At 44.7% G+C, this 24,127-nt stretch overlaps 1 protein-coding gene and 1 pseudogene across 3 annotated transcripts in view; one reads left to right on the forward strand and one right to left on the reverse strand.

Moving 5' to 3' along the window:
- The first annotated feature begins 2,420 nt into the window (after nucleotides 1-2,420).
- On the forward strand, nucleotides 2,421-4,657 carry LOC121147239 (annotated as a pseudogene).
- A 9,158-nt stretch (nucleotides 4,658-13,815) lies between these two features.
- TBC1D9 (TBC1 domain family member 9) overlaps nucleotides 13,816-24,127 on the reverse strand; it is a 119,892-nt gene continuing 109,580 nt past the window's right edge. For all 3 annotated transcript variants that reach the window (XM_040967411.1, XM_040967410.1, XM_040967409.1), the window contains 5 exons: nucleotides 21,493-21,558; nucleotides 20,599-20,685; nucleotides 16,732-16,806; nucleotides 16,534-16,637; nucleotides 13,816-15,878 (listed from right to left, as the gene is read on the reverse strand). In XM_040967411.1, the coding sequence (XP_040823345.1) occupies nucleotides 15,189-15,878; nucleotides 16,534-16,637; nucleotides 16,732-16,806; nucleotides 20,599-20,685; nucleotides 21,493-21,558 (1,022 nt within the window). In that variant the 3' untranslated portion in view covers nucleotides 13,816-15,188. The remainder of the gene's footprint in view (nucleotides 15,879-16,533; nucleotides 16,638-16,731; nucleotides 16,807-20,598; nucleotides 20,686-21,492; nucleotides 21,559-24,127) is intronic.

The following is a 24,127-nucleotide window of genomic DNA, read 5'->3' on the forward strand; positions in this document are numbered from 1 at the left end:
GGGAAGGGAAGCCCATGACCGTGGTTCCCTGAAATAAAGGCCATCTAAATTCTTTTCATATATTTGGCTGAGTTATTCTTTTCCTAGTGGTCGGCGAGTCTAACATAGGCTGAGCAGTGAATCTAACAATAGTTAGTGTGTGGATACACTCAATTCAAATCTTCAGCATTAGGTTTTTTTAAGATTTAAAGTATTTGTGACCACACAGTTCCATTTCTCTCTTCTCCCTCTCTGTCCATGAAGTGTTACACGGCACGTCTAGACCAACAGCAGTGTATCCAGGTCACTAAGGACTTTTATGCTGCTAATGGTTGTTCTTTATCCAATTTCACTGTTGTTCTTTTTTTGTGTTTCCATTTTCCCTAAAGAGTTCATGTGAAACCATCTAAAAATGGTATTAAGGACAGCATTTTCAACAGCATTCTTTTTATTACATTAGCATGGAGGGACTGGAGCCATGCACTGCATAGGTACAATTTGAACAAGACCACCTCACTGCCTTACTCCCCTGTTCCTATCATCCCACTCCCTCCCTCCTGACTATTGGTTTTTGCTAAGACATCATTTTAATCCACTCTATACCTATGGGCTTTATCTACCACAAATCAAACTTTAAACAGGTAAAAAGCAAGAAAACCCTAATTCCCTGTTGGCAACGCCCGCGTCGCCACATACCCCGAGCTGAGCGGAGGGACTAGGGTTATGAGACAGATAAGACAGACAACACACACAACACACAGAGGCTCATTCTTGTGAAGTGAAGCCCTTTATTCAAAGTTGAACTGCTCTTATATAGTCTGCTTGGCCCCTCCCAGGATTTTCCCAATGCTTAAGCAACACCTAAGCTCCCCTGAGGACGTGCAAAAAGGGGAAGCAGGAAGGAGGGAAACTGCAGTCAAGCCAGGGGCTAAATGTATCAGGGCATGATTGCTCTTCCTGTTACACCTTTGAGAACCAAGCTAAGCTGTGGAGTTAACCCTTGGGAGACCGGGGCCTATAATTCCCCAGGAGTATAAAGACTAAAACCAATAATCATATACCAAAATGATCCATTTATTTCTATAGATATTTGTGTTCTGTCTTAACTGCCATGTGCAAGAGAAACATACATTTGTATGTTTAAGACTGGTTTATTTTAATAACAGCAATAGTTTCCAATTGCATCCATTTTGTTGCAAAAGACTTCATTTTTATGGCTGAGTACTCCATCATGAATATATACCACATTTTCCTTATTCAGTCATCAGTCGATGGATATCTGGTCAATACCATTCTTTAATGAGGAAATCATAATTCTTGGAAAAAAAGAGAAACAATTTCCTCAGTAGCTGGAAATAGATTCAATGTGTTCCATTGCAACTCAGGTTTCTCAGAAGTGTCTGGAGTATCTCTAAACAAGGAATGGATTTCTTTTGTATGAAAAATCAATATAATAAGAAATCAACTAAACCCCAAAGTGAGGAAGTGAGAGAAAGGGAACTTAGTAATAAAAATAAGCTGGTAAAGGAAGGACAGTTTAGATAGTGGAAAAAAAGCTCACAAGGAAAGGAAATATTTAAAGTATGATGCCAAATAACTACTTGTATTCACTCCTAGAGGAAAATTTACTGAAGGATGTGTTTTTAATATATATTCTTGATTTTAGAAAAAGTTGTAGAATATATGGAAGAGGGTGAGGTGCTGGAGGATATGAGAGATTGACTGGGATAGGGTTTTCACAAACATTCTAATATGCTAGATGCTCATTTTAAAAAATGAACACTGTTTTTGAACATTAATCCAAGACATCATCCCATAGGACTGAAAACCTCTATGGAATATTTCTATTTCCTCCTAATATTTGTTTGGTGTTATACAGTTCTTGCTTTGTGACCCCTGCTTTGCAGGAGGGGCTCAACAGAAAGGAAAAACAAAGAAACTAAATCAAACTATCTAAACACACACACACACACAAATACACACACACGTATAATTTAAAAGCTTTTGTAACAATCTGTGTTCTCTCAGGCATGTTAGTAGCAGGCGCTGCATTGGAATTGTCAAGTAGCAGGACCTTGAACTGAGCACACTCATATGATGCCAGCATTGCAAGTGACCACTTCAAAGTTGCTGCCAAGTCCCAATGCCCATCCTGCATGCCACACATTTAATGGACTGTCATGGAGATTTTGAAAATCCAGGGTAACATACATAAACTGCCTAAGGATTACAGCTGTTTCCTGATTTACAGTGGCATTAGATCCTGAAAAGCTCATCAGAAATGTGAAATAGCCCTTTCCCTCCCTGTGGCCCCCTCCGCCCTCAGCCCCAGCGCTCCCTCCCCCTCCCCCAAGACGGGCAGCTACTTAGAGAGCTTCAGGGCCGGCCAGGGCTCACACCTGAGCCCCACCACAGAGGGGTTGCACCTGGCCTTACAGGCTGAGAAGAAAGCCAAGGTCATTGCAGTAATGAATGCCTTCGAGGAACACCAGGGCTCCGGGATGCTCAGAAGGTGGAGGAGGCCAGCCCTCCTGTTGTACAGCAGCCCATCGACCCTGCGTCCCCCACTGTGGCCACCACACCTGAGCCTGTGGGCGCCGATGGCGGGGACAAGAATGCTATCAAATCTACCCATGATGAGCCGGAGTACGAGGACGGCCCGGGCTTTGGCATTAGGGAGCTGGTGTGGGGGAAACTTCCGGGCTTCTCCTGGTGGCCAGGCTGCATGGTGTCCTGGTGGATGACGGGCGGAGCCGAGCAGCTGAGGGGACCCGCTGGGTCATGTGGTTGGGAGACGGCAAGTTCTCAGTGATGTGCCTTGAGAAGCTGATGCCGCTGAGCTCATTCTGCAGCGCCTTCCACCAGGCTACCTACAATAAGCAGCCCATGTACCGTAAAGCCATCTATGAGGTCCTGCAGGTGGCAAGCAGCCACGCAGGCAAGTTCTTCCCAGCCTGCCATGACAATGATGAGAGTGACACTGCCAAGGCTGTGGGGGTGCAGAACAAGCAGATGATCGAGTGGGCCCTTGAGGGGTTCCAGCCTTCTGGCCCCAAGGGTCTACAGCCACCAGAAGAGGAGAAAAAACCCCTACAAGGAAGTTTACACAGACATGTGGGTGGAGCCTGAGGCAGCCGCCTATGCCTCACCCCCGCCAGCCAAAAAGCCCCAGAGGAGCACAGCGGAGAAGCCCAAGGACAAGATTATTGATGACCGCACACGAGAGCGGCTGGTGCACGAAGTGCGGCAGAAGTGCCAAAACATTGAGAACATTTGCATTTCTTGTGGGAGCCTCAATGTCACGCTGGAACACTCTCTCTTCGTTGCAGGAATGTGCCAGAACTGCAAGAACTGTTTCCTAGAATGCGCGTAGCAGCACGATGGCGACGGCTATCAGTCCTACAGCACCACCTGCTGCGGAGGGCGCGAGGTGCGCATGTGTGGGAACAACAACTGCTGCAGGTGCTCCTGTGTGGAATGTGTGGACCTCTTGGTGGGGCCTGGGGCTGCACAGGCGGCCATTAAGGAAGACCCTCAGAACTGCTACATGTGCGGGCACAAGGGCACCTACGGGCTGCTGAGGCGGCGGGACGACTGGCCCTCCCAGCTTGAGATGTTCTTCGCCAATAACCACGACCAGGAATTTGACCCTCCGAAGGTTTACCCGCCTGTCCCAGCTGAAAAGAGGAAGCTCATCCGGGTGCTGTCTCTCTTTGATGGAATTGCTACAGGGCTCCTGGTGCGGAAGGACTTGGGTATCCAGGTAGACAGCTCCATTGCCTCGGAGGCGTGTGAGGACTCCATCACTGTGGGCATGGTGCGGCACCAGGGGAAGATTATGTACATTGGCGATGTCCGCAGCATCACGCAGAAGCACATCCAAGTGTGGGGCCCATCTGACCTGGTGATTGGGGGCAGTCCTTGCAATGACCTCTCTCCATCGTCAACTCTGCCCACAAAGGACTCTATGAGGGCACTGGCTGGCTCTTCTTTGAGTTCTACCGCCTCCTGCATGACGCACGGCCCAAGGAGGGAGATGATCGCCCCTTCTTCTGGCTCTTTGAGAATGTGGTGGCCATGGGTGTCAGTGGCAAGAGGGACATCTCGCGATTTCTTGAGTCTAACCCTGTGATGATTGATGCCAAAAAGCATCAGCTGCACACAGGGCCACTACTTCTGGGGTAACGATCTCGGTATGAACAGGCCATTGGCGTCCACTGGGACCATAAGCTGGACCTGCAGGAGTAGCTGGAGCTTCAGGAGTGTCTGGAGCATGACAGGATAGCCAAGTTCAAAGTGAGGACCATCTGCAGGAGTATCTGGAGCATGGCAGGATAGCCAAGTTCAAAGTGAGGACCATCACTACCAGGTCCAACTCCGTTAAGCAGGGCAAAGACCAGCACTTTTCTGTCTTGCTGAATGAGAAGGAGGGCGTCCTGCGGTGCACCGAGATGGAAAAGGTGTCCGGCTTCCCTGTCCACTACACCGACGTCTCCAACATGAGTCGCTTGGCGAGGCAGAGACTGCTGGGCCGGTCGTGGAGCGTGCCAGTCATCCGCCACCTCTTTGCTCCGCTGAAGGAATATTTTGCTTGTGTGTAAGGGACACAGGGGCAAACTGAGGCAGTGACACAAAGTCAGACAAACAAAAACCACCGAACACAATATAACACCAAGAACGTGAGGATGGAGAGAAGTATCAGCACCCCGAAGAGAAGAAGGAATTCAGAACAAAAACCACAGAGGCGGAAATGCCGGAGGGTTTTGCCGGATGAGAAAGGTGGACATCATCCCCTAATTTCTCGATGTTAATCTTCAGTCCTATTTAAAAGCAAAATCAACACCCCTCCCCTCCCCTTTCCTCTCTGCCCCCCTCCCATTTGGGGGGTCAACCATTTTGTTTTCTGCTCTTTTCAGAGGGGATTTCTGTTTGGGTTTTGTTTCTTGCTGTAACTGAAACAAGGTTATTGCAGCAAAAAATCTTAACCAAAACAAAAGAGTAAAGATACCTTGCAGAGGAAAGGGGAGGGGGGGAGGAAATTTATAGAAATCTATATATTGGGGGGGAAGAAATGTGAAATAGTATTAAGTCAAAATTACATTTTAATACTTTGGACTATTGCACACCAAAACTTATCCTAACCTATTTTAAATATGTGCAGAATACTAATATTATTACTAATATACAAAAAATAATAACGAATATTTTATTATTGATCAAAATCAACTGGAACAAAAACTGTTTTATAATAAAGCATTGAATAACTTCTTTGAATCATGAGGATCTTTATCCAAAACGTTAGCGGTGCAGTCACTGTAGAATAGTGTTTATTTCCTTGTCTGATCAACAGCTGACTATGAGCCTCGTTCCATGTGAGAAGGATCAAAATTCAAAAGAGAAAGTATAGTGCCTACTGAATATGGACCATTGCAGTGCTGAAATAACATTGAAAAAATGTACACTAAACTAATTTATGGCACAAATCATATGTATTTAGAAATCATACACAAAGTAACCTTTTAAAATGCATCCTCCAATTTTCTGATTTATGGTGGGATGCACCATAAATTCCATCCCATAATTCATTTCCCAAGAGACCACAATGGATGGAACTGAGCTGATTTAAAGCCAGGAGCTTCTTCCAAGTCTCCCATGTGGGTTCATGGTCCCAAGGCTTTGGGTCGTCCTCAGCTGCTTTCCCAGACCACAAGCAGGGAGCTGGATGAGAAGTGGAGCTGCTGGGATTAGAACCGGTGCCTATATGGGATCCCAGTGCATCCAATTGAGGACACAAGCCACTAGGCCATGGCGCCAGGCCCGAGAGAAATATTTTGTGTCATGCTTCATGGCTATGTAGTTAGGCAAAGGGTGAGGTGTGGGATGAAAGAGAAGAAAAAAAAATATGAAGCAATACAATAACATCCAACTCTTTTTAAGATATTCATTGTTGTAGGTATAGTTTCAGCCAAAGTATGCACTTGAGTAAATAAATATCAATTGAAACGTGGTCAATCTTTGCAAATGTGGAAAAAAATAGTTTCGAAGGCAATTTAATATTTTAAAACTTGCTTCTAGAGGAGATATAAAACCTTTTCACTAAAATGTTGTGAGAGGTACTAGAGCAACGGCTCAATTAGCTAATCTACTTCCAAGTGCCAGGACTTCATATGGATGCTGGTTCATGTACCAGCTGCCCTGCCCTCCATCCAGCTCCCTGCTTATGGCCCGGGAAAGCAGTGGAGGACGGCCCAAAGCCTTGGGAGCCTGCACCTGCGTGGGAGACCTAGAGGAGGCTCCTGGCTCCTGGCTTTGAATTGGCTCAGCTGCGGCCATTGCAGCCATTTAGAGAATGGACCAACAGAGGAAAGATCTTTCTCTGTCTCTCCTCCCCTCTGTATGACCTACCTCTCCAATGAAAAGAAATAAGCCTTTAAAAATATATTGTGAGAATATGAGCTGTCAAGCAACTCTTTCATCAAAATTTGAGAGGATACCACCGATACTGTGCTGAAAGTTCTAGGAGAGTTATAGAAGCATTTACTATTACATAAACTCTATGTGCTTTCCTGTCATAAAATTTCCCTTACTCATTTGTTACTGAATCATTTGTATATAAGATAATTGAAAAAAATAAACTATTTTTGGCCTATGAGTAAAAGTTCCTGTTCAATATTTTAAGATATATATTATATATCATATGTCATATATTATATTAATCAAATATTAATTATATAATATACAACATATTATAAAATAATAAAATATATTATATAATATTAATAGTATTAATTATTGATGTTTTATTAATAATATTAATATATTATATAATAGATTATATAGTATGTGTATGTATCTTACCTAACCCTAACAGATATATGTAATTATGAAACATTGAATTGTGTATGTTTATGTATATATTTACATACCCAGTTCATAATTTAAGAATATGATTTGAGACAAACTATTGTTACATCAGAATAGTGTGTGGGGCCCAGCACAGTGGCCTACAGCTAACTAGGTTAACTGTGCCTAACAGGTTTTGGGTATGCATGGTCATCCAACATGAGGTATGTACCACATCTTGAAAAATAAAAGTCAAGAGAGAAGAGGTGGGAATTAGACATGTGTGGCTGAGTTGGCATTTTTGTGTATATGTGCATAAAAATGAAATCTGGCTTGTGAATCTTACTTTATTTAGTATTTCAAATTGAGACAAAAATCACCTTGTACAACAAGAACACAGAAAGTATCAATTCTATAAAAGCAAATTTCATAAAAGTATATAGCATGTCATGTCCTTCCATATTATTATTATTATTTAAAGATTTAATTATTTTTATTGGAAAGGCAGATATACCAATGGTTCATTCCCCAAGTGGCCGCAACAGCTGGAGCTGAGACAATCCGAAGCCAAGAGCCAGGAGCTTCCTCCAGGTGTCCCATGCAGGTGCAGGGTCCCAAGGCTTTGGGTCGTCCTCACCTGCTTTCCCAGGCCATAAGCAGGGAGCTGGATGGGAAGCGCGGTCGCTGGGATTAGAACTGGCACCCTTATGGGATCCCGGTGCATTCAAGGCGAGGACTTTAACTGCTAGGCTATCGCACCGGGCCCATCATTCCATATCATAATATATGAATATGAGGCCAAAAATCATGAATTGGCACCTGCGTTATGGTGCACTGTGCTAAACCTCCGCCTGAAACATCCCACCTGGAAACTTGTTTGAGCGATGTTTGCTGTTATTCCAGTCCAGCTCCTGTGATGTACCTGGGATAACAGCAGAAAATGAGTCAAGTACCTGTGCCCCTCCCCCACATGTCACTGCCTCCCGACTCGGCCCAGCCCTGCCTGCCGCATCTCTCTCTCTGTCTGTCTTAAATAAATATGTAAGATTTATTTGATGAACATATAAATATAGGAAGGCAGATTGTTCCATATTCTTTATTCTTCTACTTCTTACATTTGAATTAAAGCTTCCTTATTTGACTTTGTTGTTTAAATTAAAATACTTGTGAGCTAGAGAGAGAGAAACGCTGTCACCCACTGGCTCAGTTCCTATATCCCTGCACTGCTCAGAAGCCAGGTTCTGAAGCCTGGATCCCCACGTGGAGGGCAGCAGCATGATGCTTGATGCTTCACTGCTACTCCCAGTGTGTGCCAACTGGCAGGAAGCTAGGATCGGCGCGTGCAACAATAAACGGCATCCTGGCACTCCATTGTGAGTTGGGGACACCACCATCAATAAGCCAAAGCCAGAGGCCAGGATGTATTCCTAAGGCCACGTTTCTGGAACAATCCCCTAAATTGCAATTTCACTGCTGATTTGTGAGCTGCCTCTTTCATTTTAACAGGAATACAGGAGGTATTGTGCATGCCAAATAGTTGGATTTGATTTATACACAATGTACACTGGGAGGCAGGGGGACTCAATCTTGGTTTGTCCTGTGACTAGCAGAACTCCACCTGCTGGAGCTATCATCACTGATTCCCAGGGTCTGCTTAAGAGACAGAGTCAGAGACAGAACCCGGGGACTCACGTGGAAGGCAGGTGTTCCAACTACTACGCTAAATGCAACCCCCATGCATGTTTAAATAACTCAAACTGCCATGAACTTTTCAAAGACAACGATATGCAGGAATAGCATACATGTAGCTTTTATTTCCAGTTTTCCACGACTTTTTGATTTGATATAGTATTGAGCTATGACAGTATGGGAGACATATAATGTGTGTCTGGAGAAGCCATACAGCACAGCAGCATGAAAAGAGATTGGGCTGGTTGCCTGCTGCTGAATAGAATCCAACCACAAGACCTATGATAAGTTGCCTATCCTACTTATAATTTGATTTCCTAATTCTAACAAAGAATGATGCAGTGCTGACATTAACTATTGGTGAGTTCCGCACTGCTTGCTTCTGAACTCACAGACAACCACAGCCACGCTCTCCTCCTGTTAGAGATGCCAGCAGGAGCTATGCAGTAATGACTACCAGAAAGTCCAGTCATTTCAAAGCTCTTCTTCTTCGCCTCAGGTCCTGAGCTTTCCACAGCACCCAGAGTCAAGAACCAAGTATGTTTAGAACTCAACGGTCTAGGTAGAAGGACTAGACAATGTGAGAGGAGGGGTGGGTATCTAACTCTGCATTTAGAACTGCTGGTTAGAATGACCACATCCCAGATGAGTTTGCTGGGTCTGAGTCCTGCCTCAACTTCACTTCGAGCTCGTGGCTAACGTGCATCCTGGCAGGCAGAGGTGATGGCTGAAGCAGCTGAGTCCCTGCCGCCCAGGTGGAAGACCTGGGCTGGATGTCCTGCCTGTTGTATGCATTTGGGTTTAAATTGTTGATGGAATCTCTCCACTTCTCTAGTTTCCTCCCTCCACTCCTGTTTCTTTCTCCAAACGCACAGAACTGAACAGAATATGAAAATGCCAACGTATTTTTTAATGGATGTTATGAAGCTTTGACCACCAACCAGCTAATGTATTTATATTTCTCCCACCGCATTATTGCCTCCACTCTTTCTTGCACATTGTAACCAATGTTTAGTTTCCCTAAGAGAATTCTGTTCAGTGCATTCTGAAGCCAGCAAACATGCGATTCCTTTCCATTGCTAATAGTTCCTTAGGGAAATATGATAAATTGATATTTATTTTATCAGTCTGTTTTTAGTTTGGAGAACAGTCATTCTGAAGAGCAAAACTTGAGCCTATTTTACTTGGCATTACATATTCAGAGAAAGTGCATTTTTAGTTAATTGTTACTTTTCATGCTATTTGTCTAAAGGAATTTACAGAAATATTCATTGTGATAGCAATGTACTAGCAGGTAATAGATCATTTCACTAGGGTTTCATACAAATTATTTTAAATATTTTATCATATGCCAATGTCAGCGCATGTAACTATATTGAAATGAATGTGGTTGGATGCTACCTTGGTAAACCTAGAATTATTGTCTTACAGCTGTGAGAAACCCTCAGCTGTTTGTAGCTGCCTCTCTTCTTCCTGTCCAGGGAAAGAGAGAAAGCTGCTTGGTGGCCTGAGAAGCAGCATCCCTACTTCACATTTCATTATACAGACTATTTTTTAGCTGCGCAGTTAAATGCTACCTGCCTGACTGCCGCACTGACACCACACGGTAGGATCAGACCTCACCTTCAGCATCTCTCCTTCTTTGCTTCTCCTTTTCCCTCCATTGCCTTGCTTCTCACTTCCTGTTGCTTTCCCCTCACTTTCCCTTCAGCTGTCTTCCTGTCTTTAAGCATCATTGAATTGCTTCAGATTGTCTATCAGTCACATCGTTAAGTATCCTGCTTGAATGTTACTCTGTATACACCTGCAGCCCTCAAGATAATCACTGTTTGGTCTACCAAATCATTAACGATCATTCTCAAAATAAAAATATTCAATCTATTTAAAATGTAAAATCCTCTGAAATCCGATTTGCCATGTCTCCTTAGGCAAACTACTACATAGGCTTTTTGAATTCTAGGTGTTTCATCTATAAATGGAGGAAATGATACCTGTGCCCTAGGATCTGTTCTAGAAGAATTTAGCTAGAATACTAATACACGACATACAGGCCTGTGTCTTGTATAAAGCACAACCTCAGGATTTTGGTTTTCCACAACCTTGCAATTATGCAAGTAAATATGGAAGCAACCCATATCTGCTCTCATCGCTGTTTTGTGTCACTCATGATTAGTTTAAATTACAGGTGATGTAAACCTTTAAGTTTTAAATTAGAAATACTGAGGGCACATCAATAGCTATAGCATTTGCATAGCTTGAGAATAGTATCTTGGAAAAAAGAATTCTAGGTACATTAAAAGTTTATTCTAATTTTCCAATGTAGTGATTGAAGACCATACATTTCATTCCAATAAATCATAAAACACTTAACATTCACTAATCATTGATTGCATTAATCATAACTCAAAAAATTAACATAAGCTACATTGTGACTAGAATAAATTTCTCATGGCAAACACATTCTGGAGTTAAAAGTTTATTCTTTGGGGCCCGGCAGCATGGCCTAACGGCTAGAGTCCTCGCCTTGAATGTCCGGGATCCCATATGAGTGCCGGTTCTAATCCCAGCAGCTCCACTTCCCATCCAGCTCCCTGCCTGTGGCCCGGGAAAGCAGTCAAGGATGGCCCAAAGCTTTGGGACCCTGCACCCGCGAGGGAGACCCAGAGGAGGTTCCTGGTTCCCAGCTTCAGATCGGTGCAGTACCAGCCATTGTGTTCACTTGGAATCTGCTTTTTTCTTTCCTGAAAATCATCCTGAGGGAGTGCTGCTCCAGTCCCTGGAGAACACTGTTAGGCTGGCTCCAAAATAAAATACATCTTAAAAAAAAATCCCACCACTTGGCAATACTGCTACTTGGGGGCCAAAGCTGAATGTAAGAATTGGTGGTAGGGAAGAGGGGCATACATATTCAATTCAGAATATTTGCTAGGTTCTTTGGGGTGTTGGATTTGCCTGAATGGCAGCAAAAATTAGGCAGAGGAGAAACCTTGCACATCAAGCCAGATGCTGAACTGTTCAACGAATGCCAGAGAAGCTTCTGGAAAACCTAGGAGCCTGATGGATGGAGGTGACACAGAGTAAGGTGTGGTACATTCTTTGATACTTCTTGGTCAGAGTGTCCACTCTGCTCCAGCTGAGTCTGACCCGGTGAGCCTGGGTGAGCTTTAGGACTGTGCTACTACCTGGCCCAGGCAGTGAGGGTGGAGGCCCAGGCCACCCCCACCTCCCTCAAATGAATGCAGGAAGCTCTACGGGCTGCTTCTTCTGGTCTCCGTGTCGCCCCCAGAAGGATCAGCAAAGCTTATGCTGGGAACCGACAGTGGTTCCCGGGGTCACCCAGAGTTAATTGCCAGTCCCTCTCTTGGACCTCCTGTGTCCTCACCCCCTCTGTCCTCCATGGGGACTTCCTCTTGTTGCAGCCTCTGCTCCACCCACCCACAGTTTCTTTGGTGTTCCTCCAGCATGCCAGGCACCTCCCGTCTCAGGACCCCGGGCCTTGTAGTCCCCTCTACCTGTAAATTCCTCCAAGTACCAGCCTGGCTCTTCCTCTGCCTATACAACCCATTTTCTCTGAGAACTCGCCTCTGACCACCACAGCCAAGATGTCAAGCCTTCTGAAGCCCACTCAGCACTTCATGACCTCCCAACTGCATGTTGCGATGATGGGGACCACTAAAGGAGCATGTGGGGTACCCCTCCGGCTTGGAGTCTCTCTCCCATAGGACGGTGTCCATTTCCCAGGAGTACAGGATTTTTGCTTTTTAAGTTGTCATTCATTGCTCAGTCCCAAAACAGTACCTGGTACCTAGCAGGAGGTTCTATCCTAAGAGGGTATTCATAAAGTAAAGGAATTCGCTGAATCTATGCTTGGGCTCCAAGTCTATGATGGGGCGTCCTTCTAGCAGCTCGTCTCCTTGAAGGGATTCTGTGGAAGCTATAGGATCGAGGCTCGCAGAGTTCCTCTGGCCTGTGTGCGCAGGGTGAGGCACAGGTGTGGCTATGAGTCAGGAAGCTGCACTCGCCCTCAGCTGGGCCCTTGGCCATCCCGTCAGAGCAGCTGCACACGCCTCTCCCTGGCAGCCAACTGCACCAACAAAGCCCACAGGAAATGATGCGTAGTCTCACCTTTCAGTCCTCCCGTTCTCACCTTGCGTCTCACTACACACTCTTTTCTGGCTCCTAGGGTCTCCTTCTTCAGAATTTGACAGACAGGAGTAGGTTAAGAAAAAGGCAAAAGGCCCTAAGCCTGCTACAAAACAGTCGTTTGAAAGCAGAAAAGAACATGAAAGGCCTTAGGGCCCCCACACCAGTTGCTCCTCTTTGCAGATCAGCAGTTGGTGCTGTAGCCAGAGAGGAGCCCTGCCCAGGAGTTAAGGCATGGTGGCTGCCAGCACCTCCGTGTGGATTCTTAAGAGCCGAAATCACGCCAGGGTCAAAGGCTTCTTAGACCAAGCTGAAGCTGGATTCCAGGCTAAACTTATTCTACAGAGACTGGAAGGTTGCTTGCTTGGGCCCCGATAAAGAGGAAGAAGAGTGACTGGCTCCCCTCCTTGAACTGACCTGCTCTGAGGACTGCAGGCCGGCAGCCTTGAGGCCTGTGGCTGCCTGGGCCTCCTTGCTCCCAGGGATTCCCTTGGTGGGACATCCCCCTAGCTTTTCCTGGATCTGCAGTTTTCCTGGTACAACCATCATTCCTGGCACATCCACTTCCAGGGCTCCATGGCTCCACATGGGCTGGCATGCTCCTCTTCCTCAGATGGGACTTTGCCCCTCTGAGTTTTCAGATGTGACTGTGTGTTTTAGATGGGGCTGTGCAGCTGGAAGCTCGCTGGGATACTATTTCAGGAGTATTGGGAGATAGAACTTGGAACCCACTCTCTAATGGACACCTGCATGGAATCCCAGGCTCCTGGCTTCATCTTTACCTAGCCCTGGCGGCCTTTTGAGGAGTGAAAGAGCAGATGGAAGATCTTTTTCTATCTAAAATGATCCATGCATATGGAGTAATGTGTAACAGTCTTGGAGTTGTATAGAATGCATGACTAGTTACTTTATGAAATACACTTGGAATGGCCTGGCGGTGTAGTAAGTAGAAATAGATGAAATTTCAGTCTACAATTAGTTATGCAACATAGATACTTGAGGTAGTTCTTTTCCTTAACGCGCATTCATGGCTATGACACTAATCTTATCACAAAAATATCTGCCCATAAAAACCCAACTACATAGCCAAAGTAAAACCGCCCCAGCCAAGTTGTCAAAGGAATCGTGTCCCAGGCAGCCACTCCACGCATGGACCAGAAGCCGTGTCTGAAGCATTTTATTTGCTCACATTCATCCTGTTTGAGGTTAACACTACTTCATCCTGTAAACAAAACAGGAAACAATGCAGCAACAGCTACAATAAGGACACTGTGTGTAATAAAATAAAGGAATGTGTCGAAATGGACATCCAACGCAGGCAAAGAAAATCTGGACCTGATTATGATTCAACACCATGGAGAAAAGCCCCAACATCTGTAAAAAACAAACGGACCACGAACATCAGGATCGTCTTAGAAGAGAAGCAAGAATTCAAAGTGCAGGTGTGCCAATCTTCATTTCCACATCCATCCAGGAAAGAAACAGAGCATACTATTATTTTATATAAAGTGACAAGTTCTGCCTTAAAACATTTAGTTATGTTATCTTGCAAGAATTTTTTTTTACATGATCTCTACATTGATTTGATGAAAAGATGGTCCTAGGCGATACATGGTCTAATTTCTTGAATCTAAGGAGATTATGGAAATGGTACATTTCATTTTATTTACTTATTTGCAGTAACAAGAAGCTGAAAATTCAGTATCAGAAGAATCAGTAATTCTACTCCTTCAAAACTCAAAAAGCCCCAAGCCCACCATGAGCCTCGAAGCCACATTGACTCTGTAACAAAAGGCTGTTCCTAGTTAATGAGTTCTGGCCAGCTGGCATCAACAGCCAGAAACCATGTTCAATGCCAGAGTGTCCAAACTAATCCGAATCCCGCTGCTACCTGGCATCATGTGTAAAACTCATTTCCGCTTTCTTCACTGTATAGGACCCCAAAAGTTTTCCCATGAAAGGGGGCATTTGTTGAAAGTGATTTTTGAATAGAGAACTTCCATGAAATACATTTCAAGTCTTAAAAGAAAAATGATGTATCCAGTACTTCTCACAGTGGCACAGGGTCTGTCCGCTGTGCACGATGCGTTAGCAAGGAAGAACAGTCTTAACGCTGCGTCCTTTCGCGTTCCTTCCAGCTCTGATTACACTGAAAACGTCTGACTCTAATGCTTGCCGTCTTCCTTAGCAAGAAACAGCACTAGTTTTTCAAATCATGTATGTAGCTCAACAATAAGATTAATAAGTTACAATACATATGTATCACAGACAGATTCATCTTTTTTTTAAATTCACTCAATAAACTGTATTCCAATAAATGCCCTCCCCCCGCCCCCAAAGAGTGTACTCTGCCTATAATGAGGTGTTTAAATATTTTTCTCCAACAGCTTTCATGATATAACGTTATGAAAACACGAGGTTTCGGGCCTGGTACTAATAAATACTTAATTTAAAAAGAAAAAGAACGCCGCTACAGAGGAACATAAAAAAACACCCTCCCTGCCCCACGGTCCTCCAGCAGGTGGCGCACGGGTTCAGCCTGACATGGCTGAGATCTCATAGTCACTGACCGAGGTGAGGGGTTTGCCCATCATTCGGATGTTTTTCGCACTGGTGATCCTGGCCATCATACACACGGGCTTGTCAAAGTACTTGACGAGCGCAGGCTCGGTTAAGAGCGAGGCCAGGAACTGCTCGAAGGTAATAGCCCAGTCCCGGTCGAGGCTGGTGCTGCGGGGCAGTGCTGCAGAGCCCTGGCCGCTGCGCACCAGGACCGTGTCCTCCCCAATGTCCTCGCAGTGCAGCTTGTCCTCCTCGTGGGAGCCGGCACTCAGCACCGAGTACGAGGACATGGAGCTGTCGTCCTTGCTGTCATCGTCAGAGATGAGCATGGACGAGCAGGCCCCGTTGTCCCGGGGCGACGAGTCCTCCAGCTTAATGTCCTCCATCTGGCCTCCCAGGGAGTGCTCCTCGCCGTCTGCTGCCAGGGGCTCTGCGGTCTCCACCGCGTCCGGCTGACCTGGCCCTTTCTTGGGGAGCAGTGTGCCACCTGCCCCGCCGCCACTGCTGCCCTCCTTGGCAGGCTGGGTGACGAAGAGCTTGCCCACTTCCCCGATCTCCAGCAGCAGGCTGGTCACCGCCGCCGTGGCGTGGTACAGCTCTTGCTCGTTGGGGTCCTCGCTGAACATGTTGTACATCGTCTTGCACAGCTCAATGAACTGCCCCTGTAGAGGAATTGGGAGAGTCACACATCTAACGGGAACTCTCAGGGAAGCAGCAAGGCGGCAGTAAGGGGGGCTCCCGAGTAACTCCTCCAAGCCAGGTGGGGGGCCTGTGGGTTAAGGCCTCTTGAGGGATGCTCCCCCTTTTGTTTTGTATTTGAAAAACAAACCATGGAAGCATAACAAGCGTTCAGATACTCAACATCTAGAACCTAGAATGGTGGCTATCCATTTCATAGACTCTCTTTCTTCATCTTCTTTCCTTAGCATCCACCTGGGCTTCTCCCAGGCAAGCACGGATCCCCCTTCCTACACACCTGCCCCATCACCCCAGACACAAAGCAAGCCCTGCCCGCCTCAGGCGGGGGGCCTGTGTGTTCTTCCACCTGGAATTCAGCAGTTACATCCTGTGTGATCGCTTAGTGGCCTTTCTTCCTCATTACAGAGAGGCTTTCTAAAGAAAACCTTGGCCCGCCATCTTCATCACAGTAGTGGGAAAGGCAGTCTGGGTTGTGATGTTTGGGGGGCTGAGGGTGTTTTTAATGACTGGGGTGAGACACGTGTGATCCCGAGATTGGACAGTTTATGCTTCACGTTTCTCTGAGAAGGCCATTTTCTCTTCAGGGTTTAAAATGACTTCACACGGCAAAGCACTTACCTGGTTCAGTTTGGGTAGATCCTTGGCATTCTTGGACTTGGACTTATTTTCTGGAGTCCAAAGTCTCAGATAATTACGATTTTCTTGAGAATTTGCCCTCTTCCCTAAAACCCAAAGGTCCAGAAGTTAGTGTTCAGGGACCAAGGAACCAATGTCCAACAAGCAAGGAGGTGACCAAAACGGAAGGCAGTGTTATACCTTTGTCTGGCTTTAAGCTCACGGTGACAAAGCCATCGTCAGCACTCGTTTTGCTTCTGCTATCCAATCCCACAACTATCAAGAAGAAAAATATAAACTTATATACTACAACTATACACTTATCATCATAACAGAAGAATTTCTGCATAGTGGTGTCTGATTTAGCCACCAAAGCAAGACAGAAAAAAAGCAAAACAAAACAAACAAAAAAAACCCACCAAAATACCAGCATCCAGACTTACATTTGAATTTCAATGTTTTAAAAAACGTAGTTTTTTTGGAGTAAGTTCAGTCTTACTATGACTATGGCATGGAATGGGGCAGGCAGTTGGCACAGCAGTTAAGCCACCGCATGGGAACGCCTGCATCGCATACTAGCGCCTGTTCTTCCAAGCTAGTTGTCCGCAACGTGTACGCTGGGAGACAGTGAATGGTTTATCTTAAATTCAGATTTTCCTGGATGTCCTATATTTTGCCTGGCAACCTTACCCCTAAGTGAAGGACTTTCCCAGACATAATTCTCACAGCTGGCGCTCACTCTTCAAGTATGAATCCAGGGGATGATGCCACATGGTCTTCAGAGTTTAAAGAATGGTGGCGCTCGTGCTAATGAAAGCGGATTGCTCTCTCTGCTAGGTCAACATCTTAGCTTTACATACATGTGGAGTTATTTCCCTGCCAGGCCCTGCAAGTGATCAACAGCTTATTCTCCCAACGAAACCAAAAGCTATTTTGGTAGAAGAAAGGAAACTTCTTTTTTTCCCCCTACAATATTATATGCTACAAAATTCATTCAGAGGTATACATTGGCATGTCAAAAATCTGACGTTGAAGGAATGCATTTAAAACTTCATACTCTTTCTTAGACATTAAGGGACAGGTAAGGGATCGAAAAGAAGCAGCATACAATATCTTCAGATTCATATCCAGCTTGTCAGTGCCTCTAGCACTTTCTGAAACTCCTGAAAGGGGTCTGCTTTGTTAGATATGACTGTCACTGCCCACGGCGTCAAAGCCTTCTCTGCAGCTTGTAAGACAGGCTGAAGGCAAAGCACCACTGACTATGGATCAATTGGAAATGTCCCTCCTCTCTGGTGAAGATGAATTAGGAAGCAAATAGTTATTTTAAAATATTTTGGGTATGCTGAGGCTATGTAGTAAATACTATATTGCCATTTAAGAGCTATTTTTTTCAAACAATCTTTGACATTCTCACTGGATTCAATGTGAAAAAGACAGGAATAAAAACACTATTTAGGCAGTTTAATTCATTTATATGTGTGTGTATGTATGTGAGTGAGAGAGGCACAAATAACAAACTGAGAAATATTTTAAGACGCTAATAATTATCTTTATATGGTAAGATTTTTAAGATTGCTTATTTTTATGTTTTATCCCTATGTCAGAAATTTCAGCACAAAGCACTAGCACTTTCAGAACTAGAAAAGCAGAGGCAGATTGAGTGACAGCGCGAGGGAGGGAGGGAAGGAAGAGAGAGAATAAACCTTCTATCCAGTGCTTCTCTCCCCAAATCCCCTCCAAAGCCAAAGCTGGGCCAAGCCAAAGCCAGCAGTCACAAACTCCATCTAGGTCTCCATCTTGGGTGGCAGGTCCAAAACACTCGGGTCATCAGCTGCTGGCCCCCAGGGGCGTTGGCAGGAAATTGGGCAGCTGGGACTGAGACTCTGTGGGTATCCCAAGCAACAGCTTGAACTGCTGCATAAGAACACCTACCCCTAGAAAAACATTCTTTAAACCTCACAGTTCAATGATATTAAATACTTCAGGCATGTGACCATTCCAAAAGCACTTCTAAAACAAAAGATTGCTTTTCTCACAGTGGTACCACTAGGAAGTAATGCATGGTTAGCATTTTTGTAGCTGGAATATTAAGACTCCTTCAGGATGAGCCAAGGTACCATACAACAAGCCTTCCACTGGGGCCTAATGGCACTTACTAGGACTGCTCTGCCTCTCCATTCTCCGTACCCGCTAATGACAGGCAGAGAAATCATTGTATGTGGCCTGCTTTCCATGATGTACTCCAGTCAGAACAAGACCAGGTCTAGCCCATGTCTCTACTCAGTCACTCTCATGCTCAAAGTTCAAATGCAAGTCGAAGTGCTGCTTGTTCTGGGATGGCCAGATTTAAGAGGCAGAAGAACCCATGAGCAACCTATGTTCACCTTTGGACCTCGGAGAGGGAAAGAAACTGTCCTATTTTAGTATATGTGCTGCCAAAGCAAGCACAAAAGAAGCTGTCCTAATGATGAGTTAGAAGATAAGTAACATACTACAATAACAATTACAAACACTGCCAGGCCCGGCGCAGTAACCTAGTGGCTGAAGTCCTTGCCTTGTATGTGTCAGGTTCCTATATGGGTGCTGGTTCTAATCCCTGCAGCCCCACTTCCCATACAGCTTCCCGCTTGTGGCCTGGGAAAGTAGAGGATGGCTCAAAGCCTTGGGAGCCTGCACCCGTACTGGAGTTGCAACCATTTGGGGAATGAATCAGTGGGTGGAAAAATCTTCCTCTCTGTCTCTCCTTCTTTCTGTACATCTGGCTTTCCAATTAAAATAAAAAAAAAAAGAATACTTCTTACACAAGGAAAACAGCATAAGGCTTAGTCTGTATGTCTAGAGATACATGCATGGGGCTTACTCACATCTGTGTAGACCTAATAATCACACAGCAAAAAGGCTGGCACATTTCTGCAAAAAGCCAGCCAGCTTGGAAGAGTTTGGGTGCAGGGACCCAGGATACCAAAAATAAATGGCATTGTATGAGCACATAACCCAAGCCCATCCTCCTGGACACTTCAAGTCATCTCGGGATGACTTACAATACTTAACACAATGTAACTGGCAAATCATTGATTTTGCATATTACTTAGGTGAATAATGATGAACAGAATGTCTATACAGGTCCCTTACAGATGCAAATGTTTTTCAAATATCTTCAATGTCTAGTTGGCTGAGTCTATGGATGTAAGACAACTTTGGTTCTGCAGTTCTATATGAACTTGGTCGTAACTGCTCAGCTCTGCCACTGTAGCATGGAAACAACCACAGGCAATCCAAATATGAACGAACTTGGTGGTGTTCAAGTAAAACTTTATTTACATGCACTAAAATTTAAATTTTATATGCTTATCCCATAACAGGAGATATTATTTACTTTTATTTTTTTAAGCCCTTTTAAAGTATAAAAATCATTGCTAGTTCATGGGCTGTACCAAATAGGTAATGGGTCAGATCTGGACTGTGGGGCCACAGTTTGCCCACTTCTGTCACAGAGCAAACAGGAATATTAGAGAACACTTTCTGATATAACTGCCTGTCCCCAAGTTGAATAGCTTCATAAGAACAGGATGATATCCTTCATGAACCTGACCCCAGCAGGAAGAGGAAAGCTAAGTCTATGGTTCAACAGGGTTTCTTTGTTCTAACCCAGTGGCATGTAACAGGCATGGTCCCTTCCATGGGTTGATATACTTGCTCCTCATTTGCTGTTCAACTTTTAATTTCATGGTGCAGGGGTTAAGCTGTTTGGGACACTTGCATTCCACAAGGGATCCAACTCTGCTAATACACAGCGGATGATGGTTCAAGTATGTGGGTCCCTGCCACCTGTGAGGGGGATCCACAGGGAGTACCTGGCTATGGCAACCATGTGGGGTGTGAACTGGCAGACAAGAACTCTCTCTGCCTTTCAAAAAGTAAAACAAAAAATCAAAAGGCAAAGAAACATATTAAGCAGCCATATTAAAATATTTCCCTGGAAATATGTTTTGAAGCAAATACGTTCCCAATAGCAGGTTCTGTAGAAGATAAACACAGTTAGTCTTCATGGGAAAAGTCACTCACCATGTGTACATTCTGGGGTGATATCTTCAAAGAAGTACTGAGTTGCTTCAAAAGCAGAATCCGGCTCATCTTGATCGGAAGATGGCTCTAGAGAGGGGAGGGAACATCCTTTTCACATCGGCAGGCCATGACTTGGTGGAAGTGTGCTTTCATTAACAGAGAGGCTGGCTCAGGGCAGCATTCAACAGGAAGGTTACAGGTGCAGTCAGGTCCCATCACTGGCAGGCAAGGAATGCCCACTATCTCCAAAGCCCAGGGCACATCTCCCTCATTCCTAACTCTGCCTTCCTACTTAGCAGCCCCTCCCAGTAGGCGTCCCTTTATATTTTTCATTGTCAAGGAGAACTTCCCCAACTCTGTGGGATAACACCATACGAACTTTTTAAAAAACTGTACTTTATAAAGATGCCTAAACTTGTAGTTTACCGTTATTATCCCTGTAAACCAGTAACTACTGTTTTTGTTAATATCGTTAATGTTTTTGTTAATATTGCTAAATGTATCCCATTTGGGACTAATCCTGTTTAAAAGAGAATTCAAATTCTGCCTAATATTTTTCTCCCTCATTCAGGGTAAAAATTGCTCCCCCACAAAGATTTCAATGTCTCCAACATTCATTTTTTTCCCCCTCAATCTTTGTAGCCCATGTGTGACTGAATGTCATCTATTCTTTCTGTTGCAGACACCTGCACTTTTCTGCAGCAACAGCTCAAACACCAGATAAGTGACCACAAGATCACACCTGAGCTGATTTCAGAACCTACATAGTTATGATTCAGTCTGTTCCTAGTGACCAATGATTTCATATACTAAAAGAAAGCAAATGGCTTGCACCGAGAAAGAATAGGATTTCAACCTTGGCCCTCATTTCATGTTCACGTGCAGCTCACTTACCAGGCAAGACGTGCATCTTGTACAGCAGCTTGAGCTTCTCTGTGAGGTCGCCATGGCATGCAGCACCTAGAAGTCACATACAGAGCAACATGAAATGCACCTGGCTGAGCGTACTTGAGCAGTCTCTTCTTTGCAAATTGGAACTAAGACGCTGCATGACGGAAGTTCTGGCCAGAATCCTTGGGTTAGGAGCTTGGATGCCAGGATGCTTGGTTTCCAAACCTTTGCCCTAACTAAGTGTCGACCGAAGAGTTGACCTCCCTCCACATCAGTTTTCCCTCCATAAAGTGAAATGGCAACAGAAATGTTCTTCGAGAGGTCTTGGCATCAGGAACACAAGGAATGTAAGGATCAGATGTAGCAGTTCATACAAAGCATTTCAAGTGCTGCTTGGCACAAAGCAGAATGGCTGCTGACTGGGCCTCAACACTGGATAACTATCAGAGGTCAGAAAACACCCTCAAGAATGTTTCCAGTCACTTCAATTTACTCATTTGAGCAAGTATTAATTGTTTTTTGGGTTTTCTGAAATGCTTCTTTATCTTAATTTATTCAAACATTTATCTGCCACAATTCTATCAGAGCTTCCAATCAAAAGAAGCCTGCTATTTTTTTTTCAACATGCATCTTTGTTCTCAGGACATCCAGCTAAATCTTCCTTCTCTGTCACTCTGCTTTCAAAGAAACAAACAAAAAAGGGACAAATCAAATTTGCAAAAAGGAAAATTAACCACAGAATGTTGCTGGGGAGGTAGAGGAAGGATTATGCTGCCTGACCACATCTTTTTTGCATATCACTTGAGACAAGAACCAAGCACCTGCATGAATGTTCTCAAAGACAGTGGCTCATTACCATGACAGGTATCTGCCGCACTGATACTGTCACTAAGTGTCCTGTGAATTTCCCCTTAGTCTAACACTTTAATATGTATTTTCAACTTTGCAAAGCCCATGAACCCCATAAAATGCAAACATTTAAGATTATATGCATGTGTCATTCTTTGTGAGGAAAATGTGCAGAATCATGATTAAATCTCATTCCAACTTTAGTATGTGTGCTGCGGAAGCAAGCACCATGCTTAAATCTCACAGAATCCACAACTCAAATGACCCAGGGTTCTTCTCCTTGTTCCAGTCTATGATGGACAGGTTGTCTGCCTTTCCTGTGCAATGACTTGAGACTTCAAGCAGAGCTGCCCGGTGCCTCCCAGGCTTGGCAGGACACATTGATCCTCCCATGTGACCTATTTCCTACACTTTCAATGTTCTTGCATCATATGATTTGTATACCTGGCCTCATTCTTACCAATTTCCACCCTCTCTGGTAACTTCCTAAGTCAACATCAGGACACAGTTCCCGAGCCTATGGGTGCCTGCAAGCCTTTTGACACTCTGACTCTGTGACCGAACAGTTATCCAAACCCAGCATGGCTGCAGGTTAAGCAACAATACTAACTGTGAAAATGACGGATATCTCTTCGCCACCCCCCTGTACCACATCCTACCCTGGCTACTTTCTACACATCATATACTTCTTGTTACTTTTCATATGTAGGCCCTGTCTCCATTTCTCCTCATTTCTGATCAGTAATAAAGTTCTGACAGTTTCCTTTTGATGAACAACATCATGAGAATTAGAGTTGTCTAGTGGAATTTGCAAGATTAGCAAATGGTAACAGGTTAGCACAGCAACACAGGTCTTAACCTGATCTGCAGGCTTCATTTGTTTTTGTTGTTTTTTGTTTTGAAGGGCAGGATGTACTTAGATACTAGTTGTGTAACTTAAAATTGATGCCTCCTCTGACTCAACCTCCCCAAAGAAATCCCTTCTTGCTTTGAGACTGGCAGCCCTCCTGTGTCCAGTATATATTCACTGTGCTCCACTGTTGAGTTCACTGCCAGATTCTGACCTTCTGGTAAACAGTTAATGTCTCAGTAAGTTACTCCATTTTTCCGTGATTTTCTTTTTTTCCCTCCCCCTCTAAGCTGAAAATGATGATACTAGTAACCAGACAGATAATAGTGAGGTTTGCATGTTTGTGTTCCACTCAAATTCACACATTGAAACTGAATCCCAAGTGTGCTGGTGTCTTAAGGTGCGGTCTTGGAGAGGTGATGAGCTCATAGGAGCTACGCCCTTGTGTTGGATGCCGGCGCCATACAGCCATGGCTGGAGGGAGGCTGTTTACTCTTCTGCCATGTAAGGACACAGAAGAGTACTTTCTCCATTTAAACAGCTAGCTTCCTCTCACCTGCATGCCTTCCAGACTCTTACAGATGTAGCACCCATCCTTTGCTCCATGGGCGCCTACCCCTTCTTTCCTTGGGCACATCATTCTAATCTATGTTGCCCAAAATCGTAGAGTGACACAATGAAAAAAAATCCATCTTAGCTTATCTCAAACAATGCCTGCCATATCCACAATCTCACATCAGTGTGGTTAAGCTGCATGGTTAACTAGCTATAAATGCAACAAGAGTCTAGGAAGAATCCAATGGAGTAAACACGTTGGCTCATGAGGCGGACAGGCAGCCACTGGTGAGCAGCTGTGGAGAAGGGCAGTGCAGGTGCACATGTTCAGGACAGCTCATCCTTTCTGCTGCCGAAGTGGCCAGAAAGGACTTCCACCAAGCC

This window comes from Ochotona curzoniae, unplaced genomic scaffold (assembly GCF_017591425.1).
Source record: "Ochotona curzoniae isolate NIBS_2020 unplaced genomic scaffold, NIBS_Ocur_1.0 scaffold_4506, whole genome shotgun sequence".
In the NCBI taxonomy this organism is placed as follows: Eukaryota; Metazoa; Chordata; class Mammalia; order Lagomorpha; family Ochotonidae; genus Ochotona; species Ochotona curzoniae.